Here is a 14,969-nt window from a genome sequence, read left to right as displayed (position 1 = left end):
AGACTGTTTGAGGTGCCCCCAGAGGGGTGGTGGGGGATCTGTGGTGCCCTCAGGGTGCCCCAGTACCCCCAGATGGGTTTTTGGGGGTCCCAATGCTTTCAGGGTGGGTGTTTTGGGGTGATCCCAGGGGATGTTTTGGGGCAGTCTTGGGGGTCCCAGGTGGGATTTTGGGGGGTTTTGGTGCTCCTCGTTGTGTTTGGGGCTCTTTGGGGGTCCCAGTGCCACGGAGAGGGGTGTTGGAGCAATGTGGGGATCTCAGGATTTTTTAGGGAGTCCTGGATGGGGCTTTGGGGTTCCCAAGTGGGATTTTTTAAGGGGATCCAGGATGGGATTTTTGGGGTTCCCAGATGGGGTTTTGGAGTTCCCGGGTAGGAGTTTTTTTTAGGGGGTTGTGGGTGGGATTTTTGGGGATCCTGGGTGAGATTTTTGGGAATTCCTGGATGAGATTTTTGAGATGCTGGGTGGGATTTTTAGGGGGTCCCGGATGGGATTTTGGGGTTCCCGAGTGGGATTATTTTTAGGGGGTACTGGGTGGGATTTTTGAGGGTTTCCAGGTGGGATTTTTTAGGGGTTCTGGGTGAGATTTTTGGGGGCTCCTGGGTGGGATTTTTTAGGGGGTTTTGGGTAAAAATTTTGGGGATCCTGGGTGAGAGTTTTGGGAGTTCCCAGGTAGGATTCTTGGGGTCCTGAGTGGGATTTTGGGGTTCTGGGTGAGATTTTGGGGGTTCCCGGGTGGAATTTTTGGGGGTCCTGGGTAAGATTTTTGGGGGTTCTGGGTAGGATTTTTTAGGAGGTCCCGGGTGAGGTTTTTGGGGTCCTGGGTGAGATTTTTGGGGTTCCCGGGTGGGATTTTTGGGGTCCTGGGTGAGATTTTTGGTGTCCTGGGTAGGATTTTTGGGGTCCTGGCTGAGGTTTTAGGGCGTTCTGCATAGGGTTTTTTAGGGGGTCCCGGGTGAGGGTTTTGGGTTCCTGGGTAGGATTTTTGGTGTCCCGGATGAGATTTTTGGGGTTCTGGGTGAGGTTTCTGGGGGTTCCCGGGTGGGATTTTTGCGGTCTCGAGAGAGGTTTTCGGGTTCCCGGGTGGGATTTTTGGGGTTCTGGGTGAGGTTTTTTGGGAATCCCGGGTGGGATTTTTGAGGGGTTCCGGGCGGGATTTTTAGGGTTCTGGATTAGATTTTTGGAAGGTCTCAGGTGAGATTTTTGGGGTCCTGGATGAGGTTTTTGGGGTCCCGTGTGGGATTTTTGGGTTCCCCGGTGAGATTTTGGGTTGTCCTGGGTGGGATTTTTGGGGGTTCCCCGGTGGGATTTTTGGGGGTTCCCGTGTGGGATTTTTGGGGTCCCGTGTGGGATTTTTTGGGGTCCCGTGTGTGATTTTTGGGGTCCCGTGTGTGATTTTTTTGGGGGGTCCCGGCGCTGCGCCGCTGAGGGAGCGGGGCCTGAGGCGGAGGGGGCGTGGCCAGGGGCGGTGGTAGCCAATGGGAGCGCTCCCCGTGCCGGCGGCCGCGCGTGCGCGCTGCGCGGCCCCGAGCGGCGGCGGCGGGAGCGGGAGCGGAGGTAGGACCGGGATGGACCGGGACAGACACGGGACAGGCACGGGACAGGCATGGCAGCCCTGCCGTGTGACGAAGAACCGGCTGCGGGGACGGGCCCCGCGGGGAGGGAGGCAGCAGAGCGGGGGGAGCGGGCTGGGGCCGGCCCCGAGCCCCGGATGGGGATGGGGGATGCAGGGAGGGATGAAGGATGCAGGGAGCGGCTGTTTAGGGTTTGGGGCCGGTCCTTGGGGCAGCCTTGGGAGCTCGTTTTGGGGCAGGCCGTGGCGTCTGGGGCAGGGGAGGGTGCAGGTGGAGGTGGGGTCAGAGGTGCAGGACCCTGTTATGGGATACAGGACTCAATTTTGGGGTGCAGGGCCCAGTTATGGGGTCTGGCTCCACCAGTGGAAGCTCTGGGACCAGGCAGCGGCGGTGGGATGGGGAGAGCGCTGGGATGGGGCAGGGAGCGGGCGGCAGCAGCAGCTCCGGCCCGGGGGGCTCTGGGCAGGACTGGGGGGTCCCTGTGGGGTGCCATGCCCAGGGGATGTCCCTGTCCCGCTGCCCCTCTGCCCGCCCGGCGCTGCGATCACGGGCAAGGAAAGGACAGGGCTGCGTGCGGAGGCTCCAGGGTGTCGGTGACCCAGGAACGGGTCCGCTGCCAGCGCCGGGACAGCCGCAGGGCACGGAAAACCTCCGGAGCCCTCCGTGCCGCAGGACACGTGGAGCGCGGCTGCCCCGGAAGGCCCCGCGGGCTCCGAGCGCCGGCAGCACCGGCACGGCTCCGGGGCTGGGATTCGGGGTCCCGCTGGCCCTGTCCCCCCCCCGGTTTGCGGCAATCCCTGCGCAGATTTCGGGGCTGACGTCGGCGGGGTCATGCTCGGCCGTGCCAGCGGTTCCCGTTCCCGGCGTCACCCTGGGGGATGCGCGGATTGCGGCCGGCACCGCTGAGCTCCGGGCAGATGGGATGGGATGGGAAGGGCTTGCCCGGCCTCGGGAGCTGCGTGCTGCTGTCGTGGCATCGCTCCCGGGCACATCCCTCCCGGGCAGCCGTCCCTCGGCGTGGCAGCGCTCTGTCCGTGCCCCAGCCCGATAAATAAAATAGGTCAGGCGCTGGCTCCGGGCTCCCGGAGCGCATCCCGGTGCGAGAACGCCCTTGAAGGTAGCGGCCAGGAGGCCGGGGGGCTCCGCGGGGGTCGCAGCTGGCGGTGGGGATGGCGAGGCTCGCTGTTCTTTGGGTTTGTCCCGGGATGCTGGGCTGGCTGTGCTGCTCTGCCCCGGGATTGCAGCAGGTCGGAGCCCCCCGGGATGTGCCTCTTTGGGCGCTTCTCTTCCTCAGGGGCGGCTCCTCCACCTCGTTTTGCCCTAAAACGGAGCGAGCCTGTGCAGCCTGTGGCCGGCTCTGCCCTTCCTGCCTTTCCTTTGGCAGCCAGGGGAAAGTTGAGGTCCGGTTTTCCAGCCTGGATGTATCCGGCTGAGCCCGGCTTTGGGAGAAACCCCCGGGAGGGGTTTTGGCAGCGGGGAGAGCTGCGTGCCTTGGCACTCGGTGTGTGCTCCATCGGTGTGCAGGGAGCAGGAGGGCTCCCGGTGGCACCGGGGATTTGGGGAGCACCCGGCTGGAAAGGGCAGCCAGCGGGACAAACCTTTGGCACGCTGGGCTGTGTGCCAGCACCTGTGGGTGTCACCGGCAGCCTGGGTGTCCCACAGAGCCCACCTGGAAAGGTGGATTGGGATAGGGAGGAAGAGGAAGGCTCTGGCCTCGCTGGGTCCCTCGGGTCCCCCCAGCCAGCAGAGTGTTCCCAGCACGGCTCTGGATGGGCTCCCTCGCTCGTTTTGGGAGGAGAGGGGTTAAGTCAAAGCATCCGAGCTAAGCCCTGGCAGGAGAAGGCTAAAAGCTCCCGGAGAACAAAGCTCACAAAGTGGTGGTAAGCTGGTAAAACCTGTGGGAATGTGGGAGCCTTCAGGGGCACTGGGGTCCTGCGTGGGGAGCGGGGTCCTGCGAGATCCCTGCAGCCCCTCGGCGTGGAAATCCTGGCCTCAGGTTATTTTTGGAACAATTGCTTGGCCGGGCCTCAAAAATGTCCTGGTTTTTGGAAGAGACTGGAGCCTGTGAGCTGTCAGCACAGGCCAGGCACTGTGAGGTGTCCAGGGCTGGGTTGGGAGCCCCTCCAGGGGGATCAGGAGGTTCACCTGGAGCCCCACATTGGGACTGGGATGGCTGCTGCATTTTTATTTTCTCCTAAATTTGCCATCCACCTTTCAGGGGAGCTTTCCCAGGAAGGCAGCCTGAGCTCCAGGCCCCTGGGTGCCTCCCAAGGTGGACGTGCAGGTCGTGCCTGGCGTCCCCTCCTCTCCTGCGCCCCTTCCTTTGCACCCCGCGGCTGTGCCACCCCTCTTTTATCAATTCCCGGCACAAATGAAAGGGACAGAGAGGGCAAGGATTGATTCTGGGCAAACACTATAAAGGCACCTACAGTTAGAGCGGGGAAGCTCACTCGGTTCATGGTAATTATCCTGGTTAAATTATAACCTAATGAACAGGCCACCTCTGTCCCCGGGGCTGCCGTGTCCCTCCGAGCGCTGGCGTTGCGGCGTCGGTGACGCCGAGGGGACCCACGCGTGGCCAGGCCTGGAGGGTGACTCCTCACTCCTCACCCCCGTCCAGAACTGGCACAGCTGGGTGTTGGCACAGCCCTGCCCGCTTCCCAACCATCCTGCTCTTCCCAGGGTGCCCGAGGTGCTGCGGAGCTGGAGAGCCCCCAGGAGCCGTGTGCTGGCAGCCCCCGAGGGTGAGTGAGGGGCTTGGGGTGGCTCAGGGAGGAGGAGGAGGAGGAGGGGGTGGTTTTGCATGGAAAGATTGTGGAAAAGTGCTGAATCCCCCGTAGGATCCGGGTGTTTGCAGTGCCATTCCCCCTTGCCCTGAGGATAAATCCATCGGTGGGGTGGAGCGGCCGCGGTTGGAGCGCTGGGAATGCCAAAGCCAACAGCAGTGTGGTTTCTCTCCCAGCATCCCAGAGGCACCATGATCCCCAGCGTGGGCCCCCGGAGCTGCTGCCTGCTCCTGCTGCTCTGCCTCCTCCCCTGCCCGCAGGTCCGGGCGGGCAGGGACGGCCCCGGCGTCTCGGCTGCCTCCTTCCTGCAGGATCTGCTCCAGCGCTACGGGGAGAGCCAGACCTTGAGCCTGAAGCAGCTCAAGGCCCTGCTGAACCGCCTGGATGTGGGAGTGGGGCACGCCAATGTCTCCCAAACACCTCAGCAGCGCCTCAACCTCTCCCGTGTAAGGAGGAGACCCCCCAAAACCTCCCCCAGAACTTCCCTGTGGAGCTGTGGGGGTCTCAAGGCTCATTTCTGTCCCTTCCCTCCCCCAGTGCTTCAGCTCGGTGGAGCTCTTTGCCATCCACAACCTGAGCGAGGGCTCCCCTGTGGGGCACAGCGAGTTCAAGGAGTTCTGCCCCACCATCCTGCAGCAGCTGGAGTCGGGGGCGTGCGCCTCCGAAAACCTGGAAAATGAGGAGAATGAGCAGACAGAGGAGAGCAGGCCCAGCTCAGCTGAAGGTAATTGGGGTGCTGGGGGGTGGGGGGCTACAGGCACTGCCTGGTTCTGGAGCTTGGGGACATGAGGAGCAGCCAGCTCCCACTCCTGGGAGTTCCCTCCTGCAGCAGCTGGCAGTCCTGACCGAGTTCTCCTCGCTGTGGTGTGGTTTTCTGGGATAACCTCTGTGCCTCCAGGATAGCTGGATGAGGAGGGGACTCTGCTGTGGGGTTCCCTGGGTGGGAGGGGGTGACCTGGAGGGACCTGCTGGCCTCCAGCTGCCAGTGGATGCTCAGCCAGCTCCCACCCACGCCTGTGCCAACGCTGCCCAAGGTCTTGGATCAGCGTCCCTGAGCACAGCTCAGCTTCTCCCACGCTGGGGCTGGCTGGGGAAAACCTTTTCTGAAGAACCCCTGGCTTCATTCCTACCTTCCCTGCACCAACCAGGATGGTTTTATCGCAGCTGGAGCACCCGGAGCAGCCCTGGAGCCTTTCCCACCCACCCGGGTCCGGGCTCTCCGAGAGCCTCGGTAATGTCTGGCCCTCGTTTCTTCTCGTTCCGCAGTGTGGGGCTTTGGTTTTCTCAGTGTGTCCATGATTAACGTGGCCTCCCTGCTCGGAGTCCTCATCGTGCCGTGCTCCCAGAAGGCCTTTTTCAGCCGGGTGCTGCTGTTTTTCATCGCGCTCTCCATCGGCACGCTGCTCTCTAACGCGCTCTTCCAGCTCATCCCAGAGGTGCGGTAGAACGTCCCTGCCTCTCTCCCGTCTCCGGGGGCGGCTCCTCTCTGCCTCCACCCCGCCGAATCGATCCGACCCCTCGTCACCCGAGGCTCAGGGCTTGGCTCAAGGGGCTGCACAGGGCTTTTCTCACCCCTCTGAGCACCAGGAAACCCTCAGTGTCCTCCATGCCACGGCTGAGGAGTGGGAATGTGCCGGGAGAAGCTGTTTGCTCCTGCTTTGGGCATCCACGAGTTCATCTGTGCTCAGCCACATTTCTGGCATGAGCCAGAGGGGAAAAAAATGTGAAATATCCATGAAAATATGATCAAATATCCATATAAAAGCACAGAGAACAGCCTGGCTTCCTCTGGAATCAGCCAACTTTTACAAATCCTTTAATTGCCTTTTTTTTTTTTCCCCTTACCTGATTTCCCAGCCCAGTGTTCCCACAAGGGTTCTGCCTTCCATGAGGTATCCTGGTGCTCTGATGGGACCGACAGAAATATTGCAAATTAATTGTGTTGTAATTGCGCAGTTCTGGAGCTGAATAAATCCACCCGGATTGGAAACCTTTGAACGTGGTCCAGGTGCCTCCTCAGAGCATGAGCTGGATTTGGCACATCCAACCTTAAAATTCCAGTGGGTTTTTCCCCCTGGTGTTGCCCGTTTGCTGCTGGGCAGTGAATGCTTCATCTGTACTGGCAGTGGGATGTTTTTCCAAGCTTTTCAGCTCCACAACTGCAACTTTTATTTGCTGGACATAAAAACCAAGCGCCTCTAATTCCTGATCTGCCAGGAATCGAAATGCCAGAGGTACCCTCCAGCCCTGCCAGCACCCGGAGCGCTGTGGTTGCAGGATGGGGCTGGAGTGTACACGGTGCTGGGGGGACCTGGCACTCTGTGGCTTGGGAATAGCTCATGGAGCAGAGCTGGGGGCTGGCTGGGACATGGCCTGGCTGGAAAACTCAGCTGAGATTCCCAAAGCCGCCGAGCGCCGGGTTCGCCCCGTGGAGGTGGCGCCAGATGAACAACAATCACTAATGAATGTCCTCTTCTCTCCCTCCCTCCTCTCTCTGTGCTGTCGCTGTGGATTCCTCCCCTGCCCATAACCCCACGTTGATCTCCTCCCTTCCCATCTCCCATCTCCTGGGGCGGGTTTGGCTCTGCCAGTTTGGGGTTACGGTTTCCTCTGCGTCTCCGTCATCTCCCTGTGCTCGCTGGTGGGAGCCAGCGTGGTGCCCTTCATGAAGAAGACATTTTACAAGCGGCTGCTCCTCTACTTCATAGCTCTGGCGATTGGAACTCTCTACTCCAACGCCCTCTTCCAGCTCATTCCCGAGGTAGGGAGAGGACTGGCGGGTCTGTGCTTTTCTCTCTCTCTCTCTGGGGCTGTTTCTGTCTCTCTCTGGCTGGACAAGGGGAAGGCGGCGTCGGAGGGGAGCCCAGAGCGAGGTATGGAGGGCTGGAAGCCCCTCAGAGCTGGAGTTTGGAAGGGAATGGCTCCAGGGAGATCCCTGGTTTGTTTTGTTGCCTTTTCTGACTTTTTCTAGCCCTGGAGGTAGGTCCCCAAATGGTTTTGGCAGGTGCTGGATCCAATGCCTCAGGGAGGGAGTGAGGGAGATGAAAGGTGTTTCCTGAGCTTGTCCCCCAAAGCAGCTGCTCCTCAGAGGGAGCTCAGAGCTGTGTCACCCATCCAGTGTCACCCCAGGGGCAAAGGCAGATGAAGGGCACTGCCAGGGCCTGCTCCTCATCCTCTCCTGGGTCCCCTCCTGCCTGCAGGCGTTTGGATTCAACCCTCAGGAAGATTATTATGTCTCCAAATCCGCTGTGGTGTTCGGCGGCTTCTACCTCTTCTTCTTCACTGAGAAGATCCTGAAGATGCTCCTGAAGCAGAAGGACCAGGTGAGGGGCAGCAGGGGATGGTGGGGTGGGAAACAGCAGGAATTTTGGGATGGTGGTGTGGGAAACAGCAGGGATTTTGGGATGGTGGTGTGGGAAACAGCAGGGAAATCGGGATGGTGGGGTGGGAAACAGCAGGAATTTTGGGATGGTGGGGTGGGAACAGCAGGAATTTTGGGATGGTGGGATGGGAACAGCAGGGAAATTGGGATGGTGGGGTGGGAAACAGCAGGAATTTTGGGATGGTGGGATGGGAACAGCAGGGAAATTGGGATGGTGGTGTTGGGATGGTGGGGTGTGAAACAGCAGGAATTTTGTGATGGAAGGGTGGGAACAGCAGGAATTTTGGGATGGTGGGGTGGGAAACAGCAGAGATATTGGGATAGTGGGGTGGGAAACATCAGGGATAACGGGATGGCTGAGTTGGAAAAAGCAGGGATAATGGGATGGAGGGGTGGGAAACAGCAGGAATATTGAGGTGGCAGGGTGGGAAAGAGCAGGAATTTCAGGGCAGTGGGGCAGGAAAGAGCAGGAATATCAGCATGGCAGGGTGGGAAAGAGCAGGAATATCAGATGAGTGCCAGCCCTGAATCCCCTGATCCCACAGCACCACCACGGGCACAGCCACTACGGCCCCGAGGCTCTGCCCTCCAAGAAGGACCGGGAGGAGGGGGTCACAGAGAAGCTGCAGAATGGGGACCTGGACCACATGATCCCACACATCACCAGTGACCTGGAGTGCAAGCCCCCCTCGGGGGATGAGAAGGCTGTGGTGGGCTCCCTCTCTGTCCAGGTGAGCGCCTCATGCCGTGGCATTGTGACCAAATCAGTTAAAACCAGTTCTGCAGCCCAAATTCTCTGTGTGTGGTGGGACCTGTGATGGTGCTCACGGGGGTCTGAGGGTGAGGGAAGAGACGAGGATCTGACTCCACGTTTCAGAAGGCTGATTTATTATTTTATTATATATATTACATTGAAACTATACTAAAAGAATAGAAGAAAAGGTTTCATCAGAAGGCCGGCTAAGAATAGAAAAAGAAAGAATGATAACAAAGGTTTGTGGCTCGGACAGAAAGTCAGAGGCAGCTGGGCTGTGATTGGGCATTAATTAGAAACAACCCCATGAGACCAATCCCAGATGCACCTGTTGCATTCCACAGCAGCAGGTAATCAATGTTTACATCTTGTTCCTGAGGCCTCTCAGCTTCTCAGGAAGAAAAATCCTAAGGAAAGGATTTTCCATAAAAGATGTCTGTGACAGGACCAAACAGCTCCGCTGTGCCGGTTTAACGATGAATGGGGTGGTTCTCCCATCTGGAGGAGGGATTTGGGTGCTGATGTCCATTCTGGGGTGCTGTGGCAGGACCTGCAGGCCTCCCAGAGCGCGTGCTACTGGCTGAAGGAGGTGAGGTACTCGGACATTGGCACTCTGGCCTGGATGATCACGCTCAGTGACGGCCTCCACAACTTCATCGACGGCCTGGCCATCGGCGCCTCCTTCACCGTGTCCGTGTTCCAAGGGATCAGCACCTCCGTGGCCATCCTGTGTGAGGAGTTCCCACACGAGCTGGGTATGTGACTCCTTGGGGCTGCCCCTGCTCCTGCTTGCTCTGGAGTCTGTCCTTTGTCCATCCAGAAAAGCAGATTTGGGGTGGAATAAACGGTGATGCTGCTGAGAGGGGGGAGAGGGAGGGCTGGAAACTGCTCTGAGTAATCGCCGCTCTAAAAATAACGAGGTAATATGATGTCTGAGATTTAAATTTAGATGGAGGCATCTGAAGACAAAAAAAAAAGAAAAAAACCCTCAACACCTCGTTGGTTTGGGAGGGGGGAGGCGGGTTTGGGTGGGAATGTCTGAATTTGGAGAGGTCATTGCAGGGTAGACAGGTTTGGGTGGGAATGTCTGAATTTGGAGAGGTCAGAGGGGGATTTGGGTGGGAATGTCTGAATTTGGAGAGGTCAGAGGGGGATTTGGGTGGCAATGTCTGAATTTGGAGAGGTCAGTGGGGGGTTTGGGTGGGAATGTCTGAATTTGGAGAGGTCAGAGGGGGATTTGGGTGGGAATGTCTGAATTTGGAGTGGTCAGTGAAGGGGAAGGGGGTTTGGGTGGGAATGTCTGAATTTGGAGAGGTCAGTGGAGGGGAGGTGGGTTTGGATGGGACTGGCTGAATGTGGAGAGGTCAGTGGGGGATTTGGGTGGGAATGTCTGAATTTGGAGAGGTCAGTGGAGGGGAAGGGGGTTTGGGTGTGAGTGTGTGGGTTTAGGGACAGAGCTGTGGTCAGTGAGTGGGAGGCAAGTTTAGGTGTGAATGTCCAAATTTAGGGGCAGATGAGGAGGGAGGCAGGTTTGGGTGTGAATGTCTGAACTCAGGAGTAGTGGAATGGTCAGAGAGGCAGGCTTGGCTGTGAATGTCTGAATTCAGGAGCAGTGGAATGGTCAGTGAAGGAGAGGCAGGTTTGGATGTGAAAGTCTGAATTTAGAAACAGTGGAATGGTCAGTGAGGCAGGTTTGGGTGTGAATGTCTGAATTCAGGAGCAGTGGAATGGTCAGTGAAGGAGAGGCAGGTTTGGGTGTGAATGTCCGAATTCAGGAGCAGTGGAATGGTCAGTGAAGGAGAGGCAGGTTTGGGTGTGAATGTCTGAATTCAGGGGCAGTGTGATGGTCAGTGCCCAGTGCCAGCAGCCAAGGGGAGCCCACACTTGAGCTGGCACATGCTGTGATGTTTGGGGTGTTCTGTGCACTCCAGGGGTTGGACTCTGACCCTTTGTGTCCCTTCCAGCTCGGGATATTCCGGGTTTCTGTGAGTTCAAGTTGGTGCTGTCCCAGTGCTGCTGACAGCCCTTCTCTCCTCATCCTCCCATCTTCTTCTCCCTCAGGGGACTTTGTGATCCTGCTCAATGCTGGGATGACCATTCGCCAGGCACTTTTCTTCAACTTCATCTCTGCCTGCTGCTGCTACGTGGGCCTGGCCTTCGGCATCGTGGCCGGCAGCCACTTCTCTGCCAACTGGATCTTTGCTCTGGCTGGAGGGATGTTCCTGTACATAGCACTGGCTGACATGGTAAATCCTGAGCCCCAAATCCTGAGCCTGGAACCCTGAGCCCTGGGATTTTTTCCTAGGAAAAGCTCTGCTTGCTCTCAGCCTGCAGGCACGGCGGGGTTTGCTCCGTCCCCTTGGCCCATGCAGATATCTCTGCTTTGGCTGAAATCCCTGGGATGGGAGGCTGGTGGGTGTTTGCTGAGGAAGGATGGGGCTGTCACTGAGCCCTCCACCCCAATGTTTCCCCCTGCAGTTCCCTGAGATGAACGAGGTGAGCCGGGAGGATGAGCAGAACGGCAGCGCCCTGATCACCTTCGCCATCCAGAACGCGGGGCTGCTCACGGGCTTCACCATCATGGTGCTGCTCACCATGTACTCGGGGCAGATCCAGATAGGGTAGGACCAGCCCGAGCTGCAGCCCTGATCCAATTTTTCCATGGTTTTTTTTTTTTTGGGGGGGGGGAATGGTTTTTTCTTTTTTTTTTTTTTTTTTTTTTTTTCTTTCCTTTTCCTGCTGCAAACATACGACGGTACCTGTGCGGGCACTGACGTCACACTACAGGAGAGACGTTGCTTTGAAAGCTATTCCATGGATTTTCTGCTGGTTTAAGGCTGAGGGGAGTGGAATTCCCCTTCCCATAGGACTGACCTGACTTTGTCCAGTGTCATATCCCTTCTCTCCTCGCCTCTCCCAGGAAGGATGGAATGGGGAGACAGGAGCTGCTCCAGCCGTGGTGCTTGGAGCGTTCCCATGGCACATGAGGCTGTCCTGACCCCTCTGGGGGTGTGTGATGGGGACAGACAGGCACAGACCCTTCTCAGAGCGTTCCCCACAGCTGTGCTCTCTGAGGATGAGGAGGATGTCACCATCATCCAACTGCTTTTGCTCCGTTTCAGCTTGGACAATGCCCTGGCAAGAGCGGGGTGAAGAGGGCAGGGGTTTCAAAGCACATTTTGGGTGTCAGTGCTCAGAGCAGAGCACACCAAACTGGCTTGGAGTGACACTTGGGCTGCTGGGTGAAGCCTGCCAGGATGCCCTGACCCTCCCTTCAGTCCATGCAGCTGGAATGAGGGGCAAAGCCAGCTCCTCCTCCAGAGGGGATGAGAGCAGAGCCCTGCCCTGCCGCAGGCTCCAGCCCAGGGATTTCTCCTCAGGCTGTGTCCAAGCTCGTGGTGACACCCAGGAACAGCCACCAGTTTTTAAACAGTGCTAAGGTTCAGGGTGGGGTGGGGGGTGTTTTTAAAAGCAAAACTCAGACTGTGAACCTCTTTAGGTTGTGTGTTCCCAGCCTTAGGGAGTAGCCAGAGAAGGGTGTTCCAGGCACCTCCCAGCTCTGCCTCCGGGCTGGCGTTCCAGATTCACTAGGTGAATTACTTATTATCATATTGATAAGGTTGTCCACCCCACCTGTGTTGCTTGAGGTTCCCTCACACCCCTTTTCCCCCCTCGTCCTGTACCTGGTGTAAGCTTGTGGCCGTGTGGATTCAGGGGAATCCCTCGTGGTCTGGTGCTGGATTGGGATGGAGGAGAGGTGCAGGTGTTTGTGAAGTGTCTTCCTTCTCTGCCCACCTGTGCAGGTGTGTGGGGTGTGACAGGGTGGTGGCACCGTGCTGGAGCTGAGGCTCTCACACCTTCCCTTTGCCCCGTGAGGAAAGCAAACCTGAGGCTGTGCCAGGTGTTATTCCTGCCCATCTCAGACAGAGGGCCCTGGCACAGGCTCAGCACCCCTGGCAGCGTTGTGCCCTGGCTGGATCTCTGTAATCCCTGAATTCCTGTAGTTCCCAGCTGGGTGATGTTGTTCCTAAGCTCCCAACAGCTGTCACCGAGCCCGTGCCCTGTGGCACTGCCAGGATCCTCATGGATCATCACCTGCACTCGGTGGCTTTTCTAGTCTGGGCATTTGTCCCCTCAGCACCCCTGGATTTTGGCTTTGTCCTGCACCCCAAAACCTAAATATCAATTCTGGAGGAGCAGGGAGCCTTTTTGGGATCACCTGAAGGTGTCACACAGTCCTCGGGTGATTCCCTCAAGGAGAGACAGGCTCTGCTTTGTCCCCTGTGGTGTCCCTTGTGGATTGTCCCCAAAAGTCACTTTTCCCACTGGAGCAGAGCAGCGTGGCCTGTGCTGCCCGGGGCAGTCATTTATCACCTGGCAGGCATTCCCTGTGCTGCAGGTTCCAGCACCAAAGGGCCATTGCAAACACTTTTTCCTTGCTTGAGAGAGCAGCAGCCCCAGCTGACTGAGTCGATGTGGAAAATCTGAGTCCTTTCCCTGGCACAGGTGCCCTCTGCTCTCTCTCAAGGAAGCACTTGGAAAACACCATGTGGCTGGCAGAGCTGCTGGAAAAGCCTCTGTGGGGGAGGACAGGGGGCAATGGGGGGTTTGTCCCCTCTGGACAGTGCCTGGAAGGTCCCCAAGAGCTGGGAGGTGGCACAGAGCAGGGCTTGGTGTCCTCAGAGCGGGCAGGATTCACTGTGGGGATCACAACTCTGCCATCTCCTCGTTTCCAGTTTATCCCTGTTTCCTGAGGAATCTGCAACCTGGAGATTTGGGACTGGGGGGAGAATTGAGGGTGCCCTGCCACCAAGGAGAGCTCCTGTTCCCCCTGGGCAGGCACCCCAGAAATTTGGGATTATGGGGTGAGAATCGAGGCTGCCACCAAGGAGAGAGAGCTCCTGTTTCCCCTGGGCAGGCAACCCAAAGATTTGGGATTTGGGGAAGAATTAAGGCTGACCTGCCACCAAGGAGAGCTCCTGTTCCCCCTGGGCAGGCAACCCAAAGATTTGGGATTTGGGGAAGAATTAAGGCTGACCTGCCACCAAGGAGAGAGAGCTCCTATTCCCCCTGGGCAGGCACCCCAGAAATTTGGGATTATTTGGGGTGAGAATTGAGGCTGCCCTGCCACCAAGGAGAGCTCCTGTTTCCCCTGGGCAGGCACCCCAGAAATTTGGGATTATTTGGGGTGAGAATTGAGGCTGCCACCAAGGAGAGCTCCTATTCCCCCTGGGCAGGCAACCCAGAAATTTGGGATTATGGAGTGAGAATTGAGGCTGCCACCAAGGAAAGAGAGCTCCTATTCCCCCTGGGCAGGCAACCCAGAAATTTGGGATTATGGAGTGAGAATTGAGGTTGCCCGGCCACCAAGGAGAGCTGCTGTTTCCCCTGGGCAGGCACCCCAGAAATTTGGGATTATTTGGGGTGAGAATCGAGGCTGCCACCAAGGAGAGAGAGCTCCTGTTCCCCCAGGGCAGGCTGGCACCTGCCAGTGGGAAAGGGATGGGAACCCACCCAAACCCAGCCCCTCGTGGATTTTCATCCATGTCTCCTTCCCCTCGAGTTCCATCTCAGTATTTCAAATTATAACTCAGGTGTTGTAGGAGAGAAACAAAGAGCGTTAACTTAAATGTCACGTGAATTGTACAGATATTTGTAAAATTCCATAAATAAAATATATTCTGTAATGACGGAGGGTCCCAGGCGTGCTGGGCAGTGAAATCCTCTCGCTGCTGCTGGGGTTGGAGGTGTGAAAAACGCCAGTCACTTGTTTTTAAAATTTTTAAAAGTTTAATAGTAATAAAATAGTTATAAAAATAGTAACACAATTAGAGTCATAACAATTTGGACAAATTGAATTAAGACAATATGAGACAATAAAAACAAAGAGTTATGGACGTCCGGGTACCTTTTACTGGGCAGCACAAGCCCAAAAAAGGACCCCCGTTAACAAAGGATTAACCCTTAAGAACAACAGCCCATTGCATATTCATACACCTCATCCATGATGCAAAAATTCCATTCAAACACAGGATTCTGTCTGGTCTGGGAAGAAGTTAGTTTCTTCTGATGAGAAGGCCATAAATTCTTTTTCTCTGAAAGATCTAGGTGTCCTGTGCCTGTTATCTCGCTGCAAGTCCTTTCTTTGAAGCAAAGCATCTTACATAGCACAGTTTCTATTTTAACAATTTTTATAACCTAAAACTATATTTAACACAGTACTTAAGAAAATTAATGCAGCATTGCTTTCTAACACAACACATATTACATTCATTTTAATATTTGCGAAAAGCCAATGATAAAATACACGCATTTTTCACAGAGGGGTGGCAGCGCTGCTGGCTCAGGATTTTTCCAAGGGGAAGGTTTGGAGCGGGGCTGGGTGATGCAATCCTGCTTTTTCCAGCTGGATTTCCCTGGCTGTGCAGTGCGGCGCGGCTGACAGGAGGTGGCACTGACAACCCCCAGCCTGCCCG

At 56.9% G+C, this 14,969-nt stretch overlaps 1 protein-coding gene across 3 annotated transcripts; it reads left to right on the top strand.

Annotated features, from left to right (window-relative positions):
• The first annotated feature begins 1,522 nt into the window (after positions 1-1,522).
• Positions 1,523-14,183, top strand: SLC39A14 (solute carrier family 39 member 14). Of its 3 annotated transcripts, none has more exons than XM_058042367.1 (10): positions 1,523-1,554; positions 4,254-4,315; positions 4,534-4,803; positions 4,895-5,081; positions 6,949-7,118; positions 7,558-7,680; positions 8,285-8,470; positions 9,041-9,248; positions 10,555-10,739; positions 10,972-14,183. In XM_058042367.1, exons 3-10 carry the CDS (start codon positions 4,549-4,551, stop codon positions 11,116-11,118), a joined length of 1,461 nt encoding a protein of 486 aa, XP_057898350.1. In that variant the 5' UTR covers positions 1,523-1,554; positions 4,254-4,315; positions 4,534-4,548; the 3' UTR covers positions 11,119-14,183. The 3 variants fall into 3 exon arrangements, with proteins under 3 accessions (XP_057898350.1, XP_057898349.1, XP_057898351.1); XM_058042366.1 differs by lacking the exon at positions 1,523-1,554 and adding an exon at positions 2,495-2,688; XM_058042368.1 differs by lacking the exons at positions 1,523-1,554; positions 6,949-7,118 and adding exons at positions 2,495-2,688; positions 5,624-5,793.
• The last annotated feature ends 786 nt before the right edge of the window (positions 14,184-14,969 follow it).

The sequence above is a fragment of the Melospiza georgiana genome, chromosome 31 (genome assembly GCF_028018845.1).
Source record: "Melospiza georgiana isolate bMelGeo1 chromosome 31, bMelGeo1.pri, whole genome shotgun sequence".
Classification (NCBI taxonomy): domain Eukaryota; kingdom Metazoa; phylum Chordata; class Aves; order Passeriformes; family Passerellidae; genus Melospiza; species Melospiza georgiana.
The sequence above is the reverse complement of the archived record's forward strand: the minus strand, read 5'-3'. Positions and strand labels throughout refer to the sequence as shown.

Excerpts from the sequence above, each read along its gene's own strand:
- SLC39A14 (XM_058042366.1), top strand. The coding sequence starts at position 2,499 with ATGGGAAGGGCTTGCCCGGCCTCGGGAGCTGCGTGCTGCTGTCGTGGC. Across the intron at positions 4,804-4,894 it reads AGCGCCTCAACCTCTCCCGT|TGCTTCAGCTCGGTGGAGCT; the intron begins GTAAGGAGGAGA and ends TCCCTCCCCCAG. Across the intron at positions 10,740-10,971 it reads ACATAGCACTGGCTGACATG|TTCCCTGAGATGAACGAGGT; the intron begins GTAAATCCTGAG and ends TTCCCCCTGCAG.